This window comes from Electrona antarctica (genome assembly GCF_951216825.1).
Source record: "Electrona antarctica genome assembly, chromosome: 5".
Classification (NCBI taxonomy): Eukaryota; Metazoa; Chordata; class Actinopteri; order Myctophiformes; family Myctophidae; genus Electrona; species Electrona antarctica.
In genome coordinates, this window is record NC_136810.1 from 3,672,622 (window position 1) to 3,695,491 (window position 22,870).

The 22,870-nt window shown below is 45.0% G+C and overlaps 1 protein-coding gene across 8 annotated transcripts in view; it reads right to left on the reverse strand.

The window, feature by feature from the left end:
* Positions 1 to 10,820: 10,820 nt before the first annotated feature.
* The window catches only part of nup205 (nucleoporin 205), a gene marked incomplete at its 3' end in the record, with an annotated part of 65,724 nt that continues 53,674 nt past the window's right edge, over positions 10,821 to 22,870 (reverse strand). For 7 of the 8 annotated variants that reach the window (XM_079502162.1, XM_079502161.1, XM_079502160.1 and 4 more), the window contains 10 exons: positions 21,943 to 22,075; positions 20,727 to 20,853; positions 18,204 to 18,280; positions 17,075 to 17,206; positions 16,451 to 16,574; positions 15,738 to 15,910; positions 14,708 to 14,837; positions 12,869 to 12,997; positions 11,848 to 11,924; positions 10,821 to 11,721 (listed from right to left, as the gene is read on the reverse strand). In XM_079502162.1, the coding sequence (XP_079358288.1) occupies positions 11,569 to 11,721; positions 11,848 to 11,924; positions 12,869 to 12,997; positions 14,708 to 14,837; positions 15,738 to 15,910; positions 16,451 to 16,574; positions 17,075 to 17,206; positions 18,204 to 18,280; positions 20,727 to 20,853; positions 21,943 to 22,075 (1,255 nt within the window). The remainder of the gene's footprint in view (positions 11,722 to 11,847; positions 11,925 to 12,868; positions 12,998 to 14,707; positions 14,838 to 15,737; positions 15,911 to 16,450; positions 16,575 to 17,074; positions 17,207 to 18,203; positions 18,281 to 20,726; positions 20,854 to 21,942; positions 22,076 to 22,870) is intronic. The other variant, XM_079502167.1, reaches the window with a different exon arrangement.

Below are 22,870 nucleotides of genomic sequence, written 5' to 3' on the forward strand. Positions count from 1 at the left end.
TATTTATTTATACGTTTATTTAAATGGTAAATGGTGCATTTATATAGCGCCTTTATCCAAGGCGCTTTACATAGATTGTGCATTACATTCACCCATTCACACACACATTCGTACACCGATGGCGGCGGAAACCATGCAAGGCACCAACTAGCACATCGGGAGCAATTAGGGGTTCAGTGTCTTGCTCAAGGACACTTCGACACTAACTCTGGGGGAGCCCACATGTAGGGTTCGAACTGGCAACCTTGCGGTTACCATCCAGCCACTCTACCCCTGAGCCACCGCCTAACAGGGACAATACAAAAAACAATGTATCAAGTTGTAAAAACATGAAAACGTTGCATTGTATATATGGGTTTGTAGCCAAGGCTAATTTGCAACCCCAGTCCCTGGTTAGGCCTTTCTATACAAATATGATCTACCTAAACCAATCTTTTCTAAAAGCTCCCATGTGTATTTTCTACCCCAACAAATATGCAATTTTGAACAATCAGGATTTCTTATCATATAGGGGGGGGGGGGGGGGGGGGGGCTTTTATGGAAATGAACAGCTCAACTGATTTGGTCGTATTTGTGACGTCATCAATGTCACCCTACTTTGTATAATTCCTCCCTCTCTTCAGTCTTCAGTTCCAAATTTGCATTTTCACTTTGTTTACAATGTTGTTGATTTTCCAAGCTGGCATGGAATGGAAACGAGCCTGTGTTTATCTAGCATCAGTATTATAATGACTTCAGAAGCAAAAAAAGAAATGCCATGGACTGGTTGTATCAGAGTGGTGATTGAGGCGCAAACCATGAAGTTTTGAGGGACATAGACAATATGATATTAAATATTAAAAACTGTTTTAAAATTCATGCTATAGCTGCTTTAAGTGGCTAGTAGGTCCTACGGCTCTCTTGAGAATGATGAGTGTTGGTTTGCTCCAACGATACATTATTGTCATAAATAATATTGGTACTGCCACTGATATCGTTTGCATTATTTCCGTCTCTGGCAATTTGCTCTGGCAGAATCGTCAGGTTTACAGGCTAGACAATTAAGCCCAGTCAGAAATGCACTGCTCTTTACTTCATGTCCACATTGAAAAACAAGAGACCAGAAAATGATATGTGATATGCCTCGTTTAATTTTCCTGAACCAATTATTTAAGGTTGCAAAAGCAATCGTTCAAAGATATTGTATATTGATAAGCACACGAAGCACACGATGGCTTCAATTAATTCTACCAAACTTCTGGCTCAATTCTGCCTCCCACTGCCCGATGAACCGGTCGAAAAACATACTGTATCTACATCTACAGTATATCTATCTATAACTTTAACCCATTTTGGGCGGGAACCCCTTTTGGTGTTTTAAGCTGTGCTTTTATGTTGTGCTTTAGCTATTGAAAAATAGCAGATCTACAAGCTCATAGCGTGGCACCGAGTGCCACGCTATGAACTTGTAGGTCTGCTATTTTTGAAAAATCGTGAAAATGTGGCGCAAATCTTTGAATATATATTCTTTCAGAGCGAACGTTTCTAATTCAAATCTTTGCTTCTGAGGGGTTCCTGGAACAACATATTTTCAGATGGGGGTCGGTGGCCAAATACATATCATTTTTGGGGGTCCTTGACATGAAATATTGAGCACCACTGATACAGAAACATGAGGTATTTCAGAAAACTGTCAGGATTTAGAAGACATTTTTTAAATTTCGACGTCAGGCCTAAGACAAATCTACTCTTATGGGGGTCCAGCTGGCACAAAACATGTTCAGATGGGGGGCAAAACATGTCAATTTGCTGGTTTGATTGATTGAAATATTTATTAACAGTTTGCAAAATTACAGTACATTTCAAGCACAAACTCAATACAAAGACTGTTAACTGTGAGTGGACGACCCAATAAAGCATTACACTTGTTTACAAGAGGGTCCACCTTGTTCAATTCATCAAAACATTTAGAGACGTACAAATAGACACTTCTATATAGTCAAAGAACAGAACAGGAATTCATCATAAAGGAGGTAAAAAAGTAAAAGAAACATATACAGTGAGGAGAAAAAGGGGTGGGGGGGGATTCAGATTGTTCTGGTCCTTGACAAGAAAAGGTTTGAGAACCACTGGTATAAAGAATTATACAAGTTCCCCCAAACACAGGGAGATGTTTTATTAAACTTATGATATGAAACACTTTATATTTACTATATTTCCTAATTAAAAGTATATGCAGTGCAACATAACAAATATTATAAAAGCCAACTTTCAACTATGTCACAATATATTCGGCGCAGTGTTGGGGAGGAAACAATACAAAACATAACAGAAGAAATGGCTCAAACAATAAAAAGAAACAATAAAACTCAGGCTAAACAAAACAGCAGTGGTGAAATAACTAAGGAATGGATGGAGGACAACATTGTTTAGTCCCTTTACACAAACATTAATAGATTGATTTATACCTTGGAGTGGTTGTGTTCTCTCACACCATCTCCCTCTCGGTACATCTGCTCGTCGCTTCGGGACTCAAGACACATGCCCTCTTAGGCCTGACTCACACCTTCGCAACAGATTGATGTATGGCTGATGCATGAGACTTATTGACTGATGCAAGCTCACAATGCATTTCCAATGGGAGTCACATGGTTTGACACAACATTTGTGTTGTATGAGGGGGACAGTCGAAACACAGCCGAAAGCCGTGCAAATGCATTGCGTGTGAGTGAGGCCTTAGGCCTGACTCACACCTTTCGATCTAGCATACAACATTGATGCATGCTAGATGTAAAGAAAGGGTTTGTTTACATCTTGCCCCAATGCATTTCCAATGGAAGTCACATGGTTTGACACAACATTTGTGTTGTACGGCTTTCGGCTGTGTTTCGACTGCCCCCCTCCCCCTCATACAACACAAATGTTGTGTCAAACCATGTGACTCCCATTGGAAATGAATTGCGAGCTTGCATCAGTAAACAAGTCTCATGCATCAGCTATACATCAATCTGTTGTGCACGTGTGAGTCAGGCTTTAGCCTGGATAGGAACAAAATAATGATTAAAATACTACTCAAGCAAAATGATAATAAAACCATGTCTGTGCACCATGTTACTCACCCCTTCAGGGAAAAGCTAAAATCACACCCGTGTGAAGTGAGTGGTGCAACTCCGTGTGGGGGTTCCAGACCCCCAGGAACGCACCCAGGGGGCCGGGCCGGTTCCGGCGTGCCCCACGTCCCACACGGTTGAGAAATGACAGTTACCGTGTGGCGGTCCCTCTACTGTACCCTCTACTGTACTGTACTGTCATTGTACTGTACAGGTGGTGAAAAACCATGCTGTTTTCGTGCTCATACCCACCCACACACACATCTCCGTAAGGGCACCACTCAAAAACACAAAACCAATAAGACCCAGGTCAGAAGACCTACAGCCAGGTCAGAAGATCTACAGCCAGGTCAGAAGACCTACAGCCAGGTCAGAAGACCTACAGCCAGGTCAGAAGACCTACAGCCAGGTCAGAAGACCTACAGCCAGGTCAGAGGACCTACAGCCAGGTCAGAAGACCTACAGCCAGGTCAGAAGACCTACAGCCAGGTCAGAGGACCTACAGCCAGGTCAGAAGACCTACAGCCAGGTCAGAAGACCTACAGCCAGGTCAGAAGACCTACAGCCAGGTCAGAAGACCTACAGCCAGGTCAGAGGACCTACAGCCAGGTCAGAGGACCTACAGCCAGGTCAGAAGACCTACAGCCAGGTCAGAAGACCTACAGCCAGGTCAGAGGACCTACAGCCAGGTCAGAAGACCTACAGCCAGGTCAGAGGACCTACAGCCAGGTCAGAGGACCTACAGCCAGGTCAGAGGACCTACAGCCAGGTCAGAGGACCTACAGCCAGGTCAGAAGACCTACAGCCAGGTCAGAAGACCTACAGCCAGGTCAGAGGACCTACAGCCAGGTCAGAAGACCTACAGCCAGGTCAGAGGACCTACAGCCAGGTCAGAAGACCTACAGCCAGGTCAGAGGACCTACAGCCAGGTCAGAAGACCTACAGCCAGGTCAGAGGACCTACAGCCAGGTCAGAGGACCTACAGCCAGGTCAGAAGACCTACAGCCAGGTCAGAAGACCTACAGCCAGGTCAGAGGACCTACAGCCAGGTCAGAAGACCTACAGCCAGGTCAGAAGACCTACAGCCAGGCCAGAAGACCTACAGCCAGGTCAGAAGACCTACAGCCAGGTCAGAGGACCTACAGCCAGGTCAGAAGACCTACAGCCAGGTCAGAGGACCTACAGCCAGGTCAGAGGACCTACAGCCAGGTCAGAGGACCTACAGCCAGGTCAGAGGACCTACAGCCAGGTCAGAAGACCTACAGCCAGGTCAGAGGACCTACAGCCAGGTCAGAGGACCTACAGCCAGGTCAGAGGACCTACAGCCAGGTCAGAAGACCTACAGCCAGGTCAGAAGACCTACAGCCAGGCCAGAAGACCTACAGCCAGGCCAGAAGACCTACAGCCAGGTCAGAAGACCTACAGCCAGGTCAGAAGACCTACAGCCAGGTCAGAAGACCTACAGCCAGGCCAGCATCACTCAGCAGCCATGTTTGGCTGACTGACTGCAGGGCCTTTTATACTCAACCTGATTGGCAATGAGGAAGTGACAGTGCAGGCATTGTATGGTGGCCACTGAGGCTCAACTCTGCCTGGCAACATGATGACATCAGGAATCTCCATGTATGGGCATGAAATGGACAAGGACAGGGATCTCTATATATGGGCATAACAGGGACAGGGATCTCTATGTATGGGCATAACAGGGACAAGGACAGGGATCTCTATATATGGGCATAACAGGGACAGGGATCTCTAAATATGGGCATAACAGGGACAAGGACAGGGATCTCTATATATGGGCATAACAGGGACAAGGACAGGGATCTCTATGGGCATAACAGGGACAAGGACAGGAATCTCTATATATGGGCATAACAGGGACAGGAATCTCTATATATGGGCATAACAGGGACAAGGACAGGGATCTCTATAAATGGGCATAACAGGGACAAGGACAGGGATCTCTATATATGGGAATAACAGGGACAAGGACAGGGATCTCTATATATGGGCATAACAGGGACAAGGACAGGGATCTCTATATATGGGCATAACAGGGACAGGGATCTCTATATATGGGCATAACAGGGACAAGGACAGGGATCTCTATATATGGGCATAACAGGGACAGGGATCTCTATATATGGGCATAACAGGGACAGGGGTCTCTATATATGGGCATAACAGGGACAAGGACAGGGATCTCTATATATGGGCATAACAGGGACAATGACTGACAGATACAGAATCTCCATATATGGGCATACCAGTCATGACCAAGGATTCCCAATGCATTTATGCCCAAATATAGAGTGTGATCTGTGTCTCTGTCTGTGTCCCTTTTATACCCATATTGAGATCACTGTTTACGTCTGTATGCCTGTCCCCGTTATGCCCATATATGGGGTGTGCCAATATATCGATATATCGCGATACTTCCTCCTGCAATATACAGTATATATTGCATCGTCCTCCCAATATGGTGATATTGATTAGTTAGTAGTATTAGGCCATTGTTGTGGACAGACACGTTGTTGACAAGTTGCAGTCAGTGTCTGTCAACAGTCATACTTATTGGCCAGTCTTTTCTGGTTATTTTTAATCCTAGGACATTAGGATTATTAATCCTAATCAATATGTCATCAATATGCTCATATAATCGTGAGATGCATGAACTACAAACATAGAGATTCTTCTGTGCATTTATTAATAGTAAGATTTGATAATTGCGATTAAGTGATTTATAATACTTGCACAATTAAACTTGCCTTTATTTTTATTCTTTTTCTTAACCCATTCTGGGCGGGAACCCCTTTTGGTGTTTTAACTAAGCATTATGTAATACTTTAGCTATTGAAAAATAGCAGACCTACAAGCTCATAGCGCGCCACCGAGTGGCGCGCTATGAGCTTGTAGGTCTGCTATTTTTGAAGAATCGTGAAAATGCGGCACAAATCTTTGAATATATATTCTTTCAGAAGACTTTATTTTTATTTCGAAGTCAGGCCTAAATGGGTTCTTAATTATTAAGTTGAGTACACACTTTGATGTGTACTCTTATGTAAATGCAATTGTGGTTATCATTATATGGAACATAATTTCACCCAGCTCTCTTATACACTTTTAAATTGTGATAGTGACAAATTTGCAGTGAACAGTTTTACTATGTGTTTTCTTTTCTTCCCCCAGACAATATCAACATGATCAACTTCACAACCCTGTTTTGAAAAGCACTATAATACACAAAATGAAATTCTGGAGAAACTGCTTTGGTTTCCTCTCTTCTCAGTTGTCATTTACCATCTCGTCATGCCTCTGCAATATACTATTCAAATAACTTGAACATCTTAAGGTTTTAACTGGATAATTAACTCTACGGAAAATTGTTTCAAGTTGCTTATCTCACCAATTAGCTATAATAGACTTGTCTGTCACGTTAGTGCTCAAGATATCTTAGTCATTGAAGCTGTGTGAGCCAGGCGACATTAAGTTCTTTTCAAAGATCCTATCTAAAACTATGCAATTTAATATTCACTGGGTTGATTTCCACGTGTTTCGTCTGTGTTTTTTCTGTGTTTTTTTTCCCCCCCAAACTCTTGCTGCTCACAGCTAAAGTGGTGATTCAGCAGTGAATCTTCATCATGTGTCCCTTCAAATGTGAACGATTAACGAATCGCTTTTCACAAACTGTGCAACCATAGGGCCTCTCCCCCGAATGTACCCGTAGGTGTTTCACTAGTGACCCGCTCACAGAAAATCGTTTGCCACAAACTGTACAGGGTCCATAGGGTTTCTCACCTGTGTGAGAGCGCATGTGTACCTCCACACTCGATTGTTGGTCAAATCCTTTGCCACAAGTTGAACAACGAAAGGGTTTTGTGTGGCTTTGCTGATGCCTTTGAAGGAGATATCTGGTGGTATAGCGCTTACCACAGTCTGCGCAGGCAAAGGGCCTCTCTAAGGGCCTCTGAAGTCCCATCACGTGTCTATCATAATCTGAATATGTAGGGAATGTTTCGCCACAAACATTGCAATGCTTGTGAGTTTGAAGGTGAAGCTTGATGGTGTCTGTAGGCTCTAACCGTTTCCCACACAGACCACATTCACAAGGATGGGTTCTAACATGCTGCACTAAAGCAACTTTGTTACAAAGGAATCGCCAGCACGCTTTGCACTGATGTGGCGTTGGAGTTTGGCTTGGCGGAGTTTGGCTCGGTGGAGTTTGGCTTGGTGGAGTTTGGCTTGGTGAAGTTTGGCTTGGTGGAGTTTGGCTTGGTGAAGTTTGGCTTGGTGGAGTTTGGCTTGGTGGTTCCAAACTCTTAATGCACTGATGTGGCGTTGGAGTTTGGCTTGGTGGAGTTTGGCTTGGTGGTTCCAAACCCTTACACTGATTTGGCGTTGGAGTTTGGCTTGGTGGAGTTTGGCTTGGTGGTTCCAAACCCTTATTAATAATGCACAATCCCAACGGTTCCATGAACGCAATGCTGTCACCAAACGTCTGCATGTCACAGTCGCTAGTCTCTTCCGGAGCGAGACCGAAGACCATCTCACTAGAGGGAGAAGGTACGAATGGTTCGACATAACAGGCTATGTCTGACTCTAGAAGAATGTCTGGTACTGATGAGTTGTCTCCATCTTCTATCTCCAACAGTGATGAGTTGTCTCCATCTTCTATCTCCAACAGTGATGAGTTGTCTCCATCTTCTATCTCCAACAGTGATGAGTTGTCTCCATCTTCTATCTCCAACAGTGATGAGTTGTCTCCATCTTCTATCTCCAACAGTGATGAGTTGTCTCCATCTTCTATCTCCAACAGTGGAGGTGAGGGGCACCCTGGACTCGAGGAGGTGCAGAGTAATGGCACGGTCTCTCCATTTTCCAAAATGTGGTATTGATAGAGGTCTGAGAGAGGTTCTGGTCTGAGAGAGGTCTGAGAGAGGTCCTTCAACAGCATCTGGTATTGATAGAGGTCTGAGAGGTCCTTCAACAGCATCTTCACTCTATTGATAGAGGTCTGAGAGAGGTCCTTCAACAGCATCTGGTATTGATAGAGGTCCGAGAGGGGTTCTTCAACAGCATAATGTGGTATTGATAGAGGTCTGAGAGAGGTCCTTCAACAGCATCTGGTATTGATAGAGGTCTGAGAGGTCCTTCAACAGCATCTAGAGGTCTGAGAGGGGTCCTTCAACAGCATAATGTGGTATTGATAGAGGTCTGAGAGGTCCTTCAACAGCATCTTCACTCTATTGATAGAGGTCTGAGAGAGGTCCTTCAACAGCATCTGGTATTGATAGAGGTCCGAGAGGGGTTCTTCAACAGCATAATGTGGTATTGATAGAGGTCTGAGAGAGGTCCTTCAACAGCATCTGGTATTGATAGAGGTCTGAGAGGTCCTTCAACAGCATCTAGAGGTCTGAGAGGGGTCCTTCAACAGCATAATGTGGTATTGATAGAGGTCTGAGAGGTCCTTCAACAGCATCTTCACTCTATTGATAGAGGTCTGAGAGAGGTCCTTCAACAGCATCTGGTATTGATAGAGGTCCGAGAGGGGTTCTTCAACAGCATAATGTGGTATTGATAGAGGTCTGAGAGAGGTCCTTCAACAGCATCTGGTATTGATAGAGGTCTGAGAGGTCCTTCAACAGCATCTAGAGGTCTGAGAGGGGTCCTTCAACAGCATAATGTGGTATTGATAGAGGTCTGAGAGGTCCTTCAACAGCATCTTCACTCTATTGATAGAGGTCTGAGAGAGGTCCTTCAACAGCATCTGGTATTGATAGAGGTCCGAGAGGGGTTCTTCAACAGCATAATGTGGTATTGATAGAGGTCTGAGAGAGGTCCTTCAACAGCATCTGGTATTGATAGAGGTCTGAGAGGTCCTTCAACAGCATCTAGAGGTCTGGGAGGGGTCCTTCAACAGCATAATGTGGTATTGATAGAGGTCTGAGAGGTCCTTCAACAGCATCTTCACTCTATTGATAGAGGTCTGAGAGAGGTCCTTCAACAGCATCTGGTATTGATAGAGGTCCGAGAGGGGTTCTTCAACAGCATAATGTGGTATTGATAGAGGTCTGAGAGAGGTCCTTCAACAGCATCTGGTATTGATAGAGGTCCGAGAGGGGTTCTTCAACAGCATAATGTGGTATTGATAGAGGTCCGAGAGGGGTTCTTCAACAGCATAATGTGGTATTGATAGAGGTCCGAGAGGGGTTCTTCAACAGCATAATGTGGTATTGATAGAGGTCCGAGAGGGGTTCTTCAACAGCATAATGTGGTATTGATAGAGGTCCGAGAGGGGTTCTTCAACAGCATAATGTGGTATTGATAGAGGTCCGAGAGGGGTTCTTCAACAGCATAATGTGGTATTGATAGAGGTCTGAGAGAGGTCCTTCAACAGCATAATGTGGTATTGATAGAGGTCTGAGAGGTCCTTCAACAGCATCTTCACTCTATTGATAGAGGTCTGAGAGGTTCTTCAACAGCATCTTCACTCTTCACCGCTGGCAATTCTGTAAACTCAGAGATATCCTCCTCCTCTTCTGACCCAAGAAGAAGAAGTGCTAGTTCGTTCTCCTGCTCTTCCTCCTTATTCTCCAGTAGAGGGTCATGTGTTGTGTTGAACTCGTCCCATCCCAACATGGCGTCCAGTAGTCTCTTCAACTCGTCCCTCTTCAGCGTGGCGTCCAACTCCTCCCTCCTCAGCACGGTGGCCAGCAGTCTCCTTCTGCGCTCGCTCGCTGCTTCTGAACGAGGAACTCCATCCTCGCATGCAGTTATCATTTTCTCAAACAGCTCAAATATCTCCACAAACGCCACAGATAGCCGATTGTGTACGAAAGCTCTGAACAGCTGTGCTTCAGACATGTTGCTCTGCCACAGAAGGGGACGACAGAGACAATGGCTGAGCTGATTAACAAATACGTACGTCCAGAGTGTAGAAAACTCTGCATCCTTTAAATACCCACCAAGTGACATGGCGTGATGTAGGCTGTGCATCTCAGCATGACACTCTTGTTGTCAGTGCGCGTAGCAGTGTTGCGGTTACTAGGCAACATGAATGTGTAATTGTGTAAATAATGCACTTATTACACTGACAAAACAAAACAACGATACAAAAAAAGACAAACAAAAATGGCGACCAGCCGCTTAATTTATAATGCATTTTTGTTGGTTAAGGTGCGGAGACGCAATTCCTCTTTTGGGTCGGCCGGACTGTGGTGAAAATGGTGGGAAGTGAGCCCTCACAGTGTCAGAGCCCCAGACAATATATAATTTTAAATACTGTACTAGTATTTCTTGCACACCCAATAAGTATAGGAGGAATTAGGAACAGCCAATGTTGGACAACTCAAGTCCTCTGCCCACGACAGAGCTGTATACATGTAAAATAAAAGTAGGCATATTACACACCAATTAAAGGACCACTTCACCACTTTTCAACTTACCTTCATATAATTGGTCCTCACTAATATTCATGATAAAATGCCACAATTTTTGCGCTGTGGCTCATTAGGAGATGCTGTGGTCTTCTACTGTCTAGAGTATAAAGAAGGATAGACTGAACCGGCGTTGTCCTTTTTCTCACTACTGTACTTTGTACTGAAGCAGAAACGCCTTGAAATAATCCCACATTTACAGTATATCCCTTAGTTTAAAGTACCAACAGCAATCTGGGAACCCATCAGCAAAAAAAAGGAAATACAGCATTTAAAGCAGACAGCATTTTACTCAAGAACATTTTTTATTTTCAAAATATGACAAAAAAAACAAACAGAAATATCAAAATTAATATTAAAATTCCAAAAATCTTTAGAAGTAGAAAGTTCTGAAAAGTTAAATTTGACGACTTTTTGATTATCATTCATTAAATGAATTGCTCACCAAAAACACGTCAAATCTGCGTACTCGTCATTTTTTTTTATCAACAGACAGAATCACAGACAGAATTACTGTCTGTTAAGACCTTGAAATACAATCGGAACAGGTTAGAACAGGTTAGTGGAAAATAAGTGAACACAAATAGAAATAGAGTCCAGCTTCAAGACTCATCACCCCAAGCCAGCGAGTCCATCGTTCAACTGAGGCTTCGCCACTTAAACACTGTCATTACTTCAACAGATTCACAGGGTCTCTAATATTAGGTCTCGTCCTGTTTTCACTATATACAAAATTATCTTCGCCGAAAATAGCCAATCTACACAATGTGGGGCAAAAAAATAAACATTACAGAGCTTGTAGATCGGCTATTTGCGCGGAACGATTGGGGACACTATAGCAAGGGGTGAGTGGTGTCCTGAATGGAGGGTATGATGATTCCTCTGGATCCTGGGGAAACGCTCGCCTTCATGTTGGAGGAAATAGAAAAGATTGCGTGTCGTGTTCTGTCTTCCTTTGACAGTAAGTCTTTGGAGTCCTCTCAGCTCTTTAGCCATCAGAGCCAAATGGAGGCGTGTGTGTGTGTCCGTGTGCAGGAGGTTCAGCTCTTGGGCTGGCGAAGCAGTCCACGGATCCTTCGGACCAACGCCTGGATGAAGGTGTAGCGGGAGCGGACCTGGCTGTACAACCCCTCCACTTCCAGCAACTTCCTCTGTAGAGGCTCGTTGAAGCCGGCCGCCATGTCACTCTGCAGCTGCAACACGCAAAGCAAGAGAATAGTGGTGAGGTGTCGCAGAGCAAGGGATGGATGCTTGAGGAAGTAGACATTTTAAATTATTGGTGAAAACCTTAATGGATTTGATGGATTTTAATGTCTAACCTGTTCTATGTCTTGCTGGCTGACTCTGGACTGTCCGAGGAGACGTCCTCCTGTTCCACGCAGTCCTCCAAATGAGTCTGAAAAGAATGACAAAGCAACATGAATGATGCACTTTAACACAATCGATTCCTTCAAAATAGACGCTCGGGGTGCCGGGAAGACATGGCCGCTTTTACTCTGTAAAGCCCCCTTCGGTCCCGGAAATAAATCGGAGACATATTTTTCCTTGCTTACCTCGCTAAGAATCCGATAATAATCGCTGATGATCGCTCGCGTTCATATTTTTGAACGAGAGGCATGTTGAAGTCAGAAATGAAGAGCTTAGTATATCCATCTGATCAAAACCATGGAGAGCTCCCTAGATTAGGAGAGACGAGGGATTCTTTCTGCAGCGGCAAACTAGGAAGTGACCGAGACGGCGGATGAACGAAGAGTACGGTGGCCTTGGAGGCCAACTCAAAAAGAAAATCATACCCGTGTGAACTGAGTGGTGCAGTGACGTCACACACTAACCATAGCAACCATGCTCACCATGCGTGGGGCCACGTACAGGTACACATACACAGGTACATACAGACAAAGCTGGTCGTTGGAGTGGTTTGCACCACTCAAAAAAAGGAAAAAATTCAGAATATTCTTCTCTCGTTTGATATCATTGAAAATGCGCTAGGACCCCGTCGGTTGGATTGCTTATGACGTACGTGCCCACACGTCGTACGGTCTGAACCAGTTAACACAATCAGCGCCGGGATTCCTTCAAAATAGGAGCTCTGGGGTGCCGGAAAGACATGGCCGCTTTTACTCTGAAACACGCACGACCCGGAAACAATCCGGAAAAAAAGTTTGCTTTACATTGCTAGCTTACATTGCTATCGTTTTAATTTATACGATATATGATCCAAAAAGCGTTCATATTTTGCGGGAGAGACGGATGAGGAGCAGAAATGAAGGGCCACATTAAGTGAAGGTGAGGGGCAGCATGTGGCCCCCAGGGGCCGCCAGTTGCCCATGCATGACTTACCATCTCCAAGACGCGACCTGAAGCCACCGACTCCTGGCAACAGGGAGTCCTTGGGGTCAGTGGGAGTGCAATACAACAAGTAATACTCCAGGTGGCGCCACAGCACAAATAAGCAGGTTTCTATCACATCTGAGAGGTTCAGGTCAAGGCATAGTACGATGGAACAGTGTGGTACTGCTATAAACTATAATGGCAGCACATTTAGATTTTAGTTTTAGTCGTAGTCTCTTGAATAGTTTATTTAGTTTTAGTCACATTTTAGTCACCCGGAATGTTTTAGTGTTAGTCTAGTTTTAGTCGACTAAATGTCATGAGATTTTAGTCGGCTAAATCTACAGCTGATTTAGTCGAACAAAATGTATTTTGGCGGTCCTTGATGTTTCACTTGCTGAAAATTGCGTTGTGGGCTTGTAGATCTATTTTCAGCATGCAATTAGTGTAAAATGACTTATACTGGATCTCTTGTCCACTAGTCCCTTCCTAACATTTTTTTATTTGTTGACAAAATTGTCAGTATATTTAGTCTTAGCTTTAGTCATCATAGCTTATTAGCTTCCATTTATTTTTGTCAGTGGAAAAAGCAGTGGCGGTCCGTGCCGAAATGAACTAGGCCTTCAACCCCCCCTCCCCCCCCCCCCCCCCCCCCCGAAACTAGCCGATCTACAAGCTCACGACGCGCTGTGGGCTTGTAGATCGGCTATTCCCCCCCCTGTCATATGTTCTTATACAACATTAAACCACGCAAAAATTGGTGGAACTGAACCACACTCATATCAGGCTCTGTAATATCCCAGCTATGCTGCACCGGCGGGGACTAAACACACGCAGCGCAGCGCGTGCGCGCGTGCACACACACACACACACACACACACACAAGTGGCTCCGCACGTCCTGAAGTCCACAACCATAGCCTATAAAACGATCAATCAATAAGCTGCGTCGCATCGCGATCGCATGTATATAAATATTATATAAAGATCCTTACCATGGCTGCCTGCATCATACCAATGGTCTACCCTGCAAGCTTTTCTTGAAGTCCTTCCTTCTCGAAAAATGCTTTGACTGTAAATCCAAACTAAATCTGTTTCTTCTCCTCCTTCAGCCGTTTTCCGCGTTTGTTTGTGAGTTAAATCTATTTAGCTCCTCAATCAACCCACACACTCGCGCAGAAAGTTTGAAACACCCAGTTCTCTTTTCTCATTTGACAATATTTCCCCCCAATGATGGGATCCAAGCAAGACGTTAACGTCACCAAAGGCCAGCTAGCTGGCGCTGGTACATGAAAGAAAACGCCCAGCAGGGCAAACTCGAAATCTGATTGGCTAAGGAACCTGTCAATCTCTATATTGATCCCATTCATTTCAACAGCAAGGGGATTCACTGGAGTTTCTGCAGGCCTCCCGGTAGAGAATTTTACCCGGAGACAACACAAGGAAATAATCTCATTGGTTAAAAAAACCCAAGGGCTGTTGTACCTGCACAGAATGGAAGCAGAGCATCCAGCCTGTCTGAGTGAAAAACAGTGCAGTGGCAGCGAAATAAATATAATATTATATATAATATTATAGATATAATATTTGTTAAAAAGAAAAACTTATAAAATATAAATTTCTGCATCAGGCAAGTGGCATCAGGCAAGTGGGCCAGCAGAGAAGGCCTTGCTGGCCCTGACGGCCCACCACTGGGAAAAAGGTAGTCGACAAACATTTGTCGTCTTAGTTTTAGTCGACAAAATCAACACTGCTATAAAGCAGGGTATATTTTTGCTTGGCATCACACAACCTGTATAATTGTGGGGAGGTGTCTTGTTTGGTTAAAGTTAAAGCAGTGAATGGATACAGGAACAGAGGGCCAGCAGCTTGGCTCTGTTGTTGATGAGCTGGACCAGGCGTCTTTTGGCCAGCAGGCTCCTCTGGACCGACGAGATCTTCTCCACGCCGCCTGGACCCGACACCAAGCCTTGACAAAGCTGCACACACACACACACACACACGCACGTACACACACACACACACACACACACACGCACGCACGCACAAAGACCTGTGATTAGAAGAACTGGAGACGTATATATGATTGCTAAAATGAAGCATGATTGTGAAATAACCAGATTGCACTGGTGTCGAAAATAGTCCATCTACACAAGCTCCCAACACGTCGCATCGCAAAGCACTGGCGGTGTATTAAGAGTATTGGAGAGAGATTATGAGGAGTGTGTGAGAGAATAAGGTCTAAAAATCTAATTCCATTTAATTTAGAGTAGCCAAGTATTTGACCCCCTTTTTCCTCCCCACAATTGAGTTCTCATCCATGGGAAAGCGTGGATGTGATGCATGTGACTCAGACATGTTACCTCATACCTCCATTTGAAGCGTTTACTTTGAGGTGAGGAGCCGGACATGAAGAAAGCACAGGCCTAAGTTTTCAATTTCAATTGTTTGGTTGAATGTTCATCCTATATGTCATGTTATGATTTAAACTTTAACCCATTCTGTACAGGAACCCATTTAGGTGTTTTAAGCATTATGTCATGCTTTAGCTGCCCTCCAGTTTCCCCAGGCTCTGTCTGTGGCTCTGGGAACATCCCTACCCTAAGGCGCAATTCATACTCCTATTTTAGAGCCGAATAAAAGTCGGTTGGGCTCTGTAGAGCCTACAATGTGACGTCATTTGAGGTTCGGGGGGGGCGGTACCGTCCTAAAGTCGGCTCTTCGGTGCTACTGAAAATAATTTCGGATCATGCCGAAACAGCGGTAAAATAGGAGTATGAATCGGCCCTTACTCCTTACCCCCTTCAGCTCCTCCGGAGGCAGCTGGTCCAGGCTCTCCAGTTTCCCCAGGCTCCCTACCCTAACTCCTTAGTCCTTACCTCCTTCAGCTCCTCCGGAGGCAGCTGATCCAGGCTCTCCAGTTTCCCCAGGCTCTGTCTGTGGCTCTGCTGGAACCTGAAGAAGTCTGCAGCGCTGTTCTTCAGCAGGTAGAGCACCAGGCCCAGGCCGGGGTCACGGGACGAGGCCGAGGACAACATGGTGGATGATAGGTCTGAAGGAAAACGCAAAGGGGGTACAGGGCTTTAGTTTCAACCAGAGCCATCTAATAGAAGAGTTACAGTATTGAGGGGGCAGAGCCATCTAATAGAAGAGTTACGATATTGAGGGGGCAGAAACCGAGCGCTGTTCATGCAGCCTGAACTGAGACAAGCTGGAGTTGGAAATACATTGTTTTCAACGAGGGCGGCGCAAATAAGAGCCATTTTAAGCCATGTGTGCAACATGACAACTGTTTTAAAGTATTGTACAGTAAGAACTAAAGTCTCTTTAATGTTTATGTTGTACTATTACTACAAAACAATCTAAAATAAGGGATTTAAGATCATTAAAGCTGGGCTGTTGCCTGAGTCCAATGCATTTCTGCCTTACTTGCGGTCCCAGTTGGTTGTCCCCATTCTCAATAGAAGTCTATGTAGGAGAGCCGCCATTGGACAGAAGCCCCATGAAGTGAACGCAGTTTGCGTAACTCTGTGGTTAAAATGGACAGCCTCGCTCTGGGTTACGAGGATGGATGGAGCATCATATCACTGACCTGTGCGACCGTCTCTGCCACCCGGTTCGCTGCCGGAGGTGCCGAAGAGGCAGATGGAGAACTGGGCCTGAGGGGAACTCTGCAGCAGCAGCGTGTGGCAGTACTCCATGATGTTAGCACACACCTGAGAGACACAATTTTTGGCAGCACATTTTGATTTTAGTCAGAGTCTCTTCAATAGTATCCGGGTGACATTTTAGTCACCCGGAATGTGTTGGTCTAGTTTTAGTCGACTAAATATCATAAGATTTTAGTCTACAGTTCTACAGTTGATTTAGTCGACTAAAATGTATTTCTGCGGTTCTTGATGCCGTCGTAATGAAAATGTTTTTACACTTGCTGAAAATAGCCGATCTACAAGCTCACTGCGACGCGTTGTGAGCTTGTATATCGGCTATTTTCAGCATGCAACCAAGTGTAAAATGACTTATACTGGATCTCTTGTCCACTAGTCCCTCCCTAACATTTTAGTCTAGTTTTTATTTGTTGACGAAATTGTCAGTATATTTCGTCTTAAGTTTCAGTCAACGAAATCAACAATGCATACAGTACTTCATGATGTTAGCACACACCTGAGGGACACAACCATACAGTCCTCCATGATGATTCTAATGTGTTCCCTACCTGTTGCATGGCCACCTCCATGGCTTGGCGCCGCTCCGCCGGGTCTCCGGGAGCAGAGACCACCTCCGCCTGCTTCAACAGCCTCTCCCTCTCACTGCCCGCCAGGCGGCCCAGCAGGGAGAGACACAGACGCTGCCAGGAAGGAACAACACTGTTAACACTCGGAATAAAAGGGCCTTGCAAAACGTGAAGCGAGGAACGCAGGAGTTGTTGCCTGGATCAACACATGTCTCCTCCAGGTCTGTTGAAGAGGGGCGCAACAGCGCAAGCGTAAAAAAAACAGCTAAACAGAATCCAGGTCTGGTGAGTCGCGGGAGGCGTGTGCAACACATTCACGGGATCGCCCTCACGTAAATACGCTTGCGTTGTCGCACCGCGACTTCTCTGAGCAAAAACGCAGGTCTCATTGAAAATGAACTATAGGCGCGTTTTATCGCTGCCCGTTTGCAAGGCCCTTAAGACAACTTTTGTCAGTTTAGAACTAGGGCTGTTGTTACGATTATGAATTTTTACTTGACGATTAAGTGACGATGCCTGATGACACAGACACAAGAAGCGGGCCTGCCACAATTATAATTTTTTGAATCTTTTTTTATCCCATGATTTTGTAACCCATTTTTCACCCATGTGTCAATTATCTAATGTGATCCTGGGCTCTACACACCCTCCGCCAACCTAGTCCCCATATATGGGGGACATGGGGAGAGCAACGGACTTGAACTCATGCTTCCTTCATGCCTGAGTATCCAAGTTGCTCCTTTACACCTGACAGGGGGGAGTTTCCCTGGTTGGACGCAGCACGTGGAAGGAACACGTTATTACCAACCAGTTCCTTTCCCCTCCATCAGGCGCCCCGGCTGGCCAGGGGGAGGCAGTTTAGAGACCAGGATCACTGCATGAATCTGTGAGGGTACCTACCCTAGGGGACACGGGGAGAACATGCAAACTCCACACACGCCTGCCACAATTATAACATAATCGCCTGGTCGCAATCATCTGAGAGACCAGCAGAATCGTTTCTGAATCTACAAGCTCACAGTGTGTGAGAGAGAGAGAGAGAGAGAGTGATCACAGCTTGTAGACGGCCTATTCTCTACGCTGAAAAGGTAAAGAGTGGATGTTCACCAACCTGGAATCTGATGATGTGACTCTTGACCTCTAGGAGAGCAGCACTATTGATATTATCTCCACCCATGTCCAGAACTCCTGAAGTGATACAGACAGAAATCACAACAGTATATATTAGACCAAACTTTTTCACGTCAAGGACCCCCAAATTGACACCAATTAGCCCGTGGACCCCCATTTGAAAAGATATGCCAGGGACCCGCATAAGAGAACATTTTCACGGCTCTAGCAGTGATTCTCAACCGGTTTAATTTCAAGGACCCCCAGTTTGACATGCATTAGTCTACGGACCTCCATTTAATGGCATTTCTATCTTTGGGACCCCCAATTTATATTGTAAAATCAATGTTATTTTAACTCTGAGAGTGTAGAAATGGAACCAAATGTTGGTTCCAAACTATCATTTCGTTGGGGACACCCTGGAACTCCCTCAGGTACCCCTGGGGGTCCCCGGACCCCACTTTGGGAACCACGGTGTTAGACACACTGTCCTATCATTGGACCAGTGGATAACTCATAGGACTGTGAGAGTAGTTACAGTACCTGGCAGAGCTGTCTTGATAACTCATAGGACTGTGAGTGTAGTTACAGTACCTGGTAGAGCTGTCTTGATAACTCATAGGACTGTGAGTGTATGACAGTACCTGGCAGAGCTGTCTTGATAACTCATAGGACTGTGAGAGTAGTTACAGTACCTGGCAGAGCTGTCTTGATAACTCATAGGACTGTGTGAGTAGTTACAGTACCTGGTAGAGCTGTCTTGATAACTCATAGGACTGTGAGTGTATGACAGTACCTGGCAGAGCTGTCTTGATAACTCATAGGACTGTGTGTGTAGTTACAGTACCTGGCAGAGCTGTCTTGATAACTCATAGGACTGTGAGTGTAGTTACAGTACCTGGCAGAGCTGTCTGGATAACTCATAGGACTGTGAGAGTAGTTACAGTACCTGGCAGAGCTGTCTGGATAACTCATAGGACTGTGAGAGTAGTTACAGTACCTGGCAGAGCTGTCTTGATAACTCATAGGACTGTGTGAGTAGTTACAGTACCTGGCAGAGCTGTCTGGATAACTCATAGGACTGTGAGAGTAGTTACAGTACCTGGCAGAGCTGTCTTGATAACTCATAGGACTGTGTGAGTAGTTACAGTACCTGGTAGAGCTGTCTTGATAACTCATAGGACTGTGAGTGTATGACAGTACCTGGCAGAGCTGTCTTGATAACTCATAGGACTGTGAGTGTAGTTACAGTACCTGGCAGAGCTGTCTTGATAACTCATAGGACTGTGTGTGTAGTTACAGTACCTGGCAGAGCTGTCTTGATAACTCATAGGACTGTGTGTGTAGTTACAGTACCTGGCAGAGCTGTCTTGATAACTCATAGGACTGTGTGTGTAGTTACAGTACCTGGCAGAGCTGTCTTGATAACTCATAGGACTGTGTGTGTAGTTACAGTACCTGGCAGAGCTGTCTTGATAACTCATAGGACTGTGTGTGTAGTTACAGTACCTGGCAGAGCTGTCTTGATAACTCATAGGACTGTGTGTGTAGTTACAGTACCTGGTAGAGCTGTCTTGATAACTCATAGGACTGTGTGTGTAGTTACAGTACCTGGCAGAGCTGTCTTGATAACTCATAGGACTGTGTGTGTAGTTACAGTACCTGGTAGAGCTGTCTTGATAACTCATAGGACTGTGTGTGTAGTTACAGTACCTGGTAGAGCTGTCTTGATAACTCATAGGACTGTGTGTGTAGTTACAGTACCTGGCAGAGCTGTCTTGATAACTCATAGGACTGTGTGAGTAGTTACAGTACCTGGCAGAGCTGTCTTGATAACTCATAGGACTGTGTGTGTAGTTACAGTACCTGGCAGAGCCGTCTTGATAACTCATAGGACTGTGTGTGTAGTTACAGTACCTGGCAGAGCCGTCTTGATAACTCATAGGACTGTGTGTGTATGATCGTACCTGGCAGAGCTGTCTTGATAACTCATAGGACTGTGTGTGTATGATCGTACCTGGCAGAGCTGTCTTGATAACTCATAGGACTGTGTGTGTAGTTACAGTACCTGGCAGAGCTGTCTTGATAACTCATAGGACTGTGTGTGTAGTTACAGTACCTGGCAGAGCTGTCTTGATAACTCATAGGACTGTGTGTGTAGTTACAGTACCTGGCAGAGCCGTCTTGATAACTCATAGGACTGTGTGTGTAGTTACAGTACCTGGCAGAGCTGTCTTGATAACTCATAGGACTGTGTGTGTAGTTACAGTACCTGGTAGAGCTGTCTTGATAACTCATAGGACTGTGTGTGTAGTTACAGTACCTGGTAGAGCTGTCTTGATAACTCATAGGACTGTGTGTGTAGTTACAGTACCTGGCAGAGCCGTCTTGATAACTCATAGGACTGTGTGTGTATGATCGTACCTGGCAGAGCCGTCTTGATAACTCATAGGACTGTGTGTGTATGACAGTACCTGGCAGAGCTGTCTTGATAACTCATAGGACTGTGTGTGTATGATCGTACCTGGCAGAGCTGTCTTGCTGATGATGCCGGTAAGCAGGGACAACTCCTGCAGAGTTCCCATGCTGAGATCCTGACAGCGAAGCAGAGACTGGATGGTGTCTGCATGGACAACCAGCCACTGAAGAACCTACACAGTACACACACACACACATACGCAGGTTATGCATGCATGCACACACACACACACACACACACACACTCACGGAAGCAAGTATTTTTTTCTGCATACATTTCTGAAAGTAACCTGTAAGAGTTCTACTTCGTAACCCGCGTTCCCCGCTATTTAATCCAATATTCTACGCTGCCTAGATAAGCTTTCTTTATAATTATTTTAAAACGGCAAATTAAACACATTAAACAAATAGCGGGTTTAGCGTATTAAGCAGGAGGGAACGTTGGATTAAACAATTTAAAGCCCTCAAGGTGTTAACTTGGGATCAATCCGAAACAGGATTTAGAAGACATTTGTAGAATCGAGCTCAGGTCTTTAATGTGTTAAGAAGGTACAGGTTACTTGGCAATGTAACTGCTGTAATGGAATTAATTATTGTGTTATTGCCGTGGTTATAAATACAGCCTAACCATTAGAAGTGCTTTGATGTTTTAACAATGTTGTGGTAATGCTGTCCTTACATTAGGACAATTGAGCATATTTAGGGTCTGGTCGCCACTCCTGACTAGAGTTGTCCCGATACCATTTTTTACCAGACTTTTTTCCAGTACTTAATTTTTAGTACTCACCGATACAGAGTACCGATACGAGTACTTTTTATTTTTTGTTGAGTAACCACTTATTTTACCCCCTTTTTCCTCATAGATGCAGATGGATCTCCGATCTAAACTTGTCAGTTGTCATTTATGCTTGTAGATCGGCTGTTTTTGGCGATTTGCTGCAGTGTTGAGTCAGACTTTATTGCTCCCGTTGCATTGATCGTTCAGCCTAGTGTCAATTGGATGTTTCGGTACTCGGGTCAAAATATCGGGGCCGGTTCCGAGTACCGAGTACTGTACTTGAGGGTGGTATCGGCCCGAGTAACTGATACCAGTATCGGAACAACTTTACTCCCGACAATCGTGGGGAACGTTCCCGATTTGGGGCCGATTGAAATGATCATCTGCCCCAAATGACCCTGCAGTGAGAGGGATTCACTGATGATGTAATCTTAATGTTACACACAAAGTATAAATAAATAATACAGGTAGCCAGCTTGCTTACCTGTGCTGCCCCCTGCTGGTGGTGTGTGGTGGTGGAGGTGAGGATGACCTGGAACAGTGTGAGTGTGGGCAGCAGGATCTGCCTGTAGCGGTCTAGAGGACTGGGGATGAAACCTGACGGGTCTCTCATCATCCTGGAGAGAAACACATAGATTTATAGAAGCATTAACCCATTTAGACCTGACGTCGAAATTAATTTTTTTTATTTTTTTCTGAAAAACCTCATGTTTCTATGTCAGTGGTTCTCAATATTTCATGTCAAGGACACCAGAAGTTATATGTAATGCCGCCAACCCCCATCAGAAATATGTTGTTCCAGGGACCTCCCCAGAAGCAAAGATTTGAGTTAAAAACGTTCACTCTGAAAGTATATATTCAAAGATGTGCGCCACATTTTCAAGATTTTTCAAAAATAGCAGATCTACAAGCTCGTATCGTGGCCTCGGTGCCACGATACGAGCTTGTAGGTCTGCGTAGTGAGGAACGCACACGTTGTTGGCTGGATCAACGACAGGTCTGCTACAGGTCTAGGGGCGCAACAACGCAAGTGTAAACCGAATCCAGGTCTGGTGAGTCGCGGGTGTGTGCACGAAACGAGCACGGCGCACAACAAATTCACGGGACCGCACGCCGTTCACGTGAATATACGCTTGCGATGTCGCACCGCGACTTCACCGAGCAAAAACGCAGGTCTCATTGAAAATGAACTATAGGCTCGTTTTATCGCTCCCCGTTCTGCAAGGCCCTTTATACCGTGCAAAGTTCTATAAGTTCTCTGGATACAGTACAGAACGGTAGTTCTCAAACATTTTCATGCCAAGGAAAACATTTTCAAAAATAGCAAATGCACAAAGCTCACAGCTGTGAGCTTGTGCATATCTGCTATTTTTTTGAATAGCCAACATATAACATTTGGATAATGGTGTTAA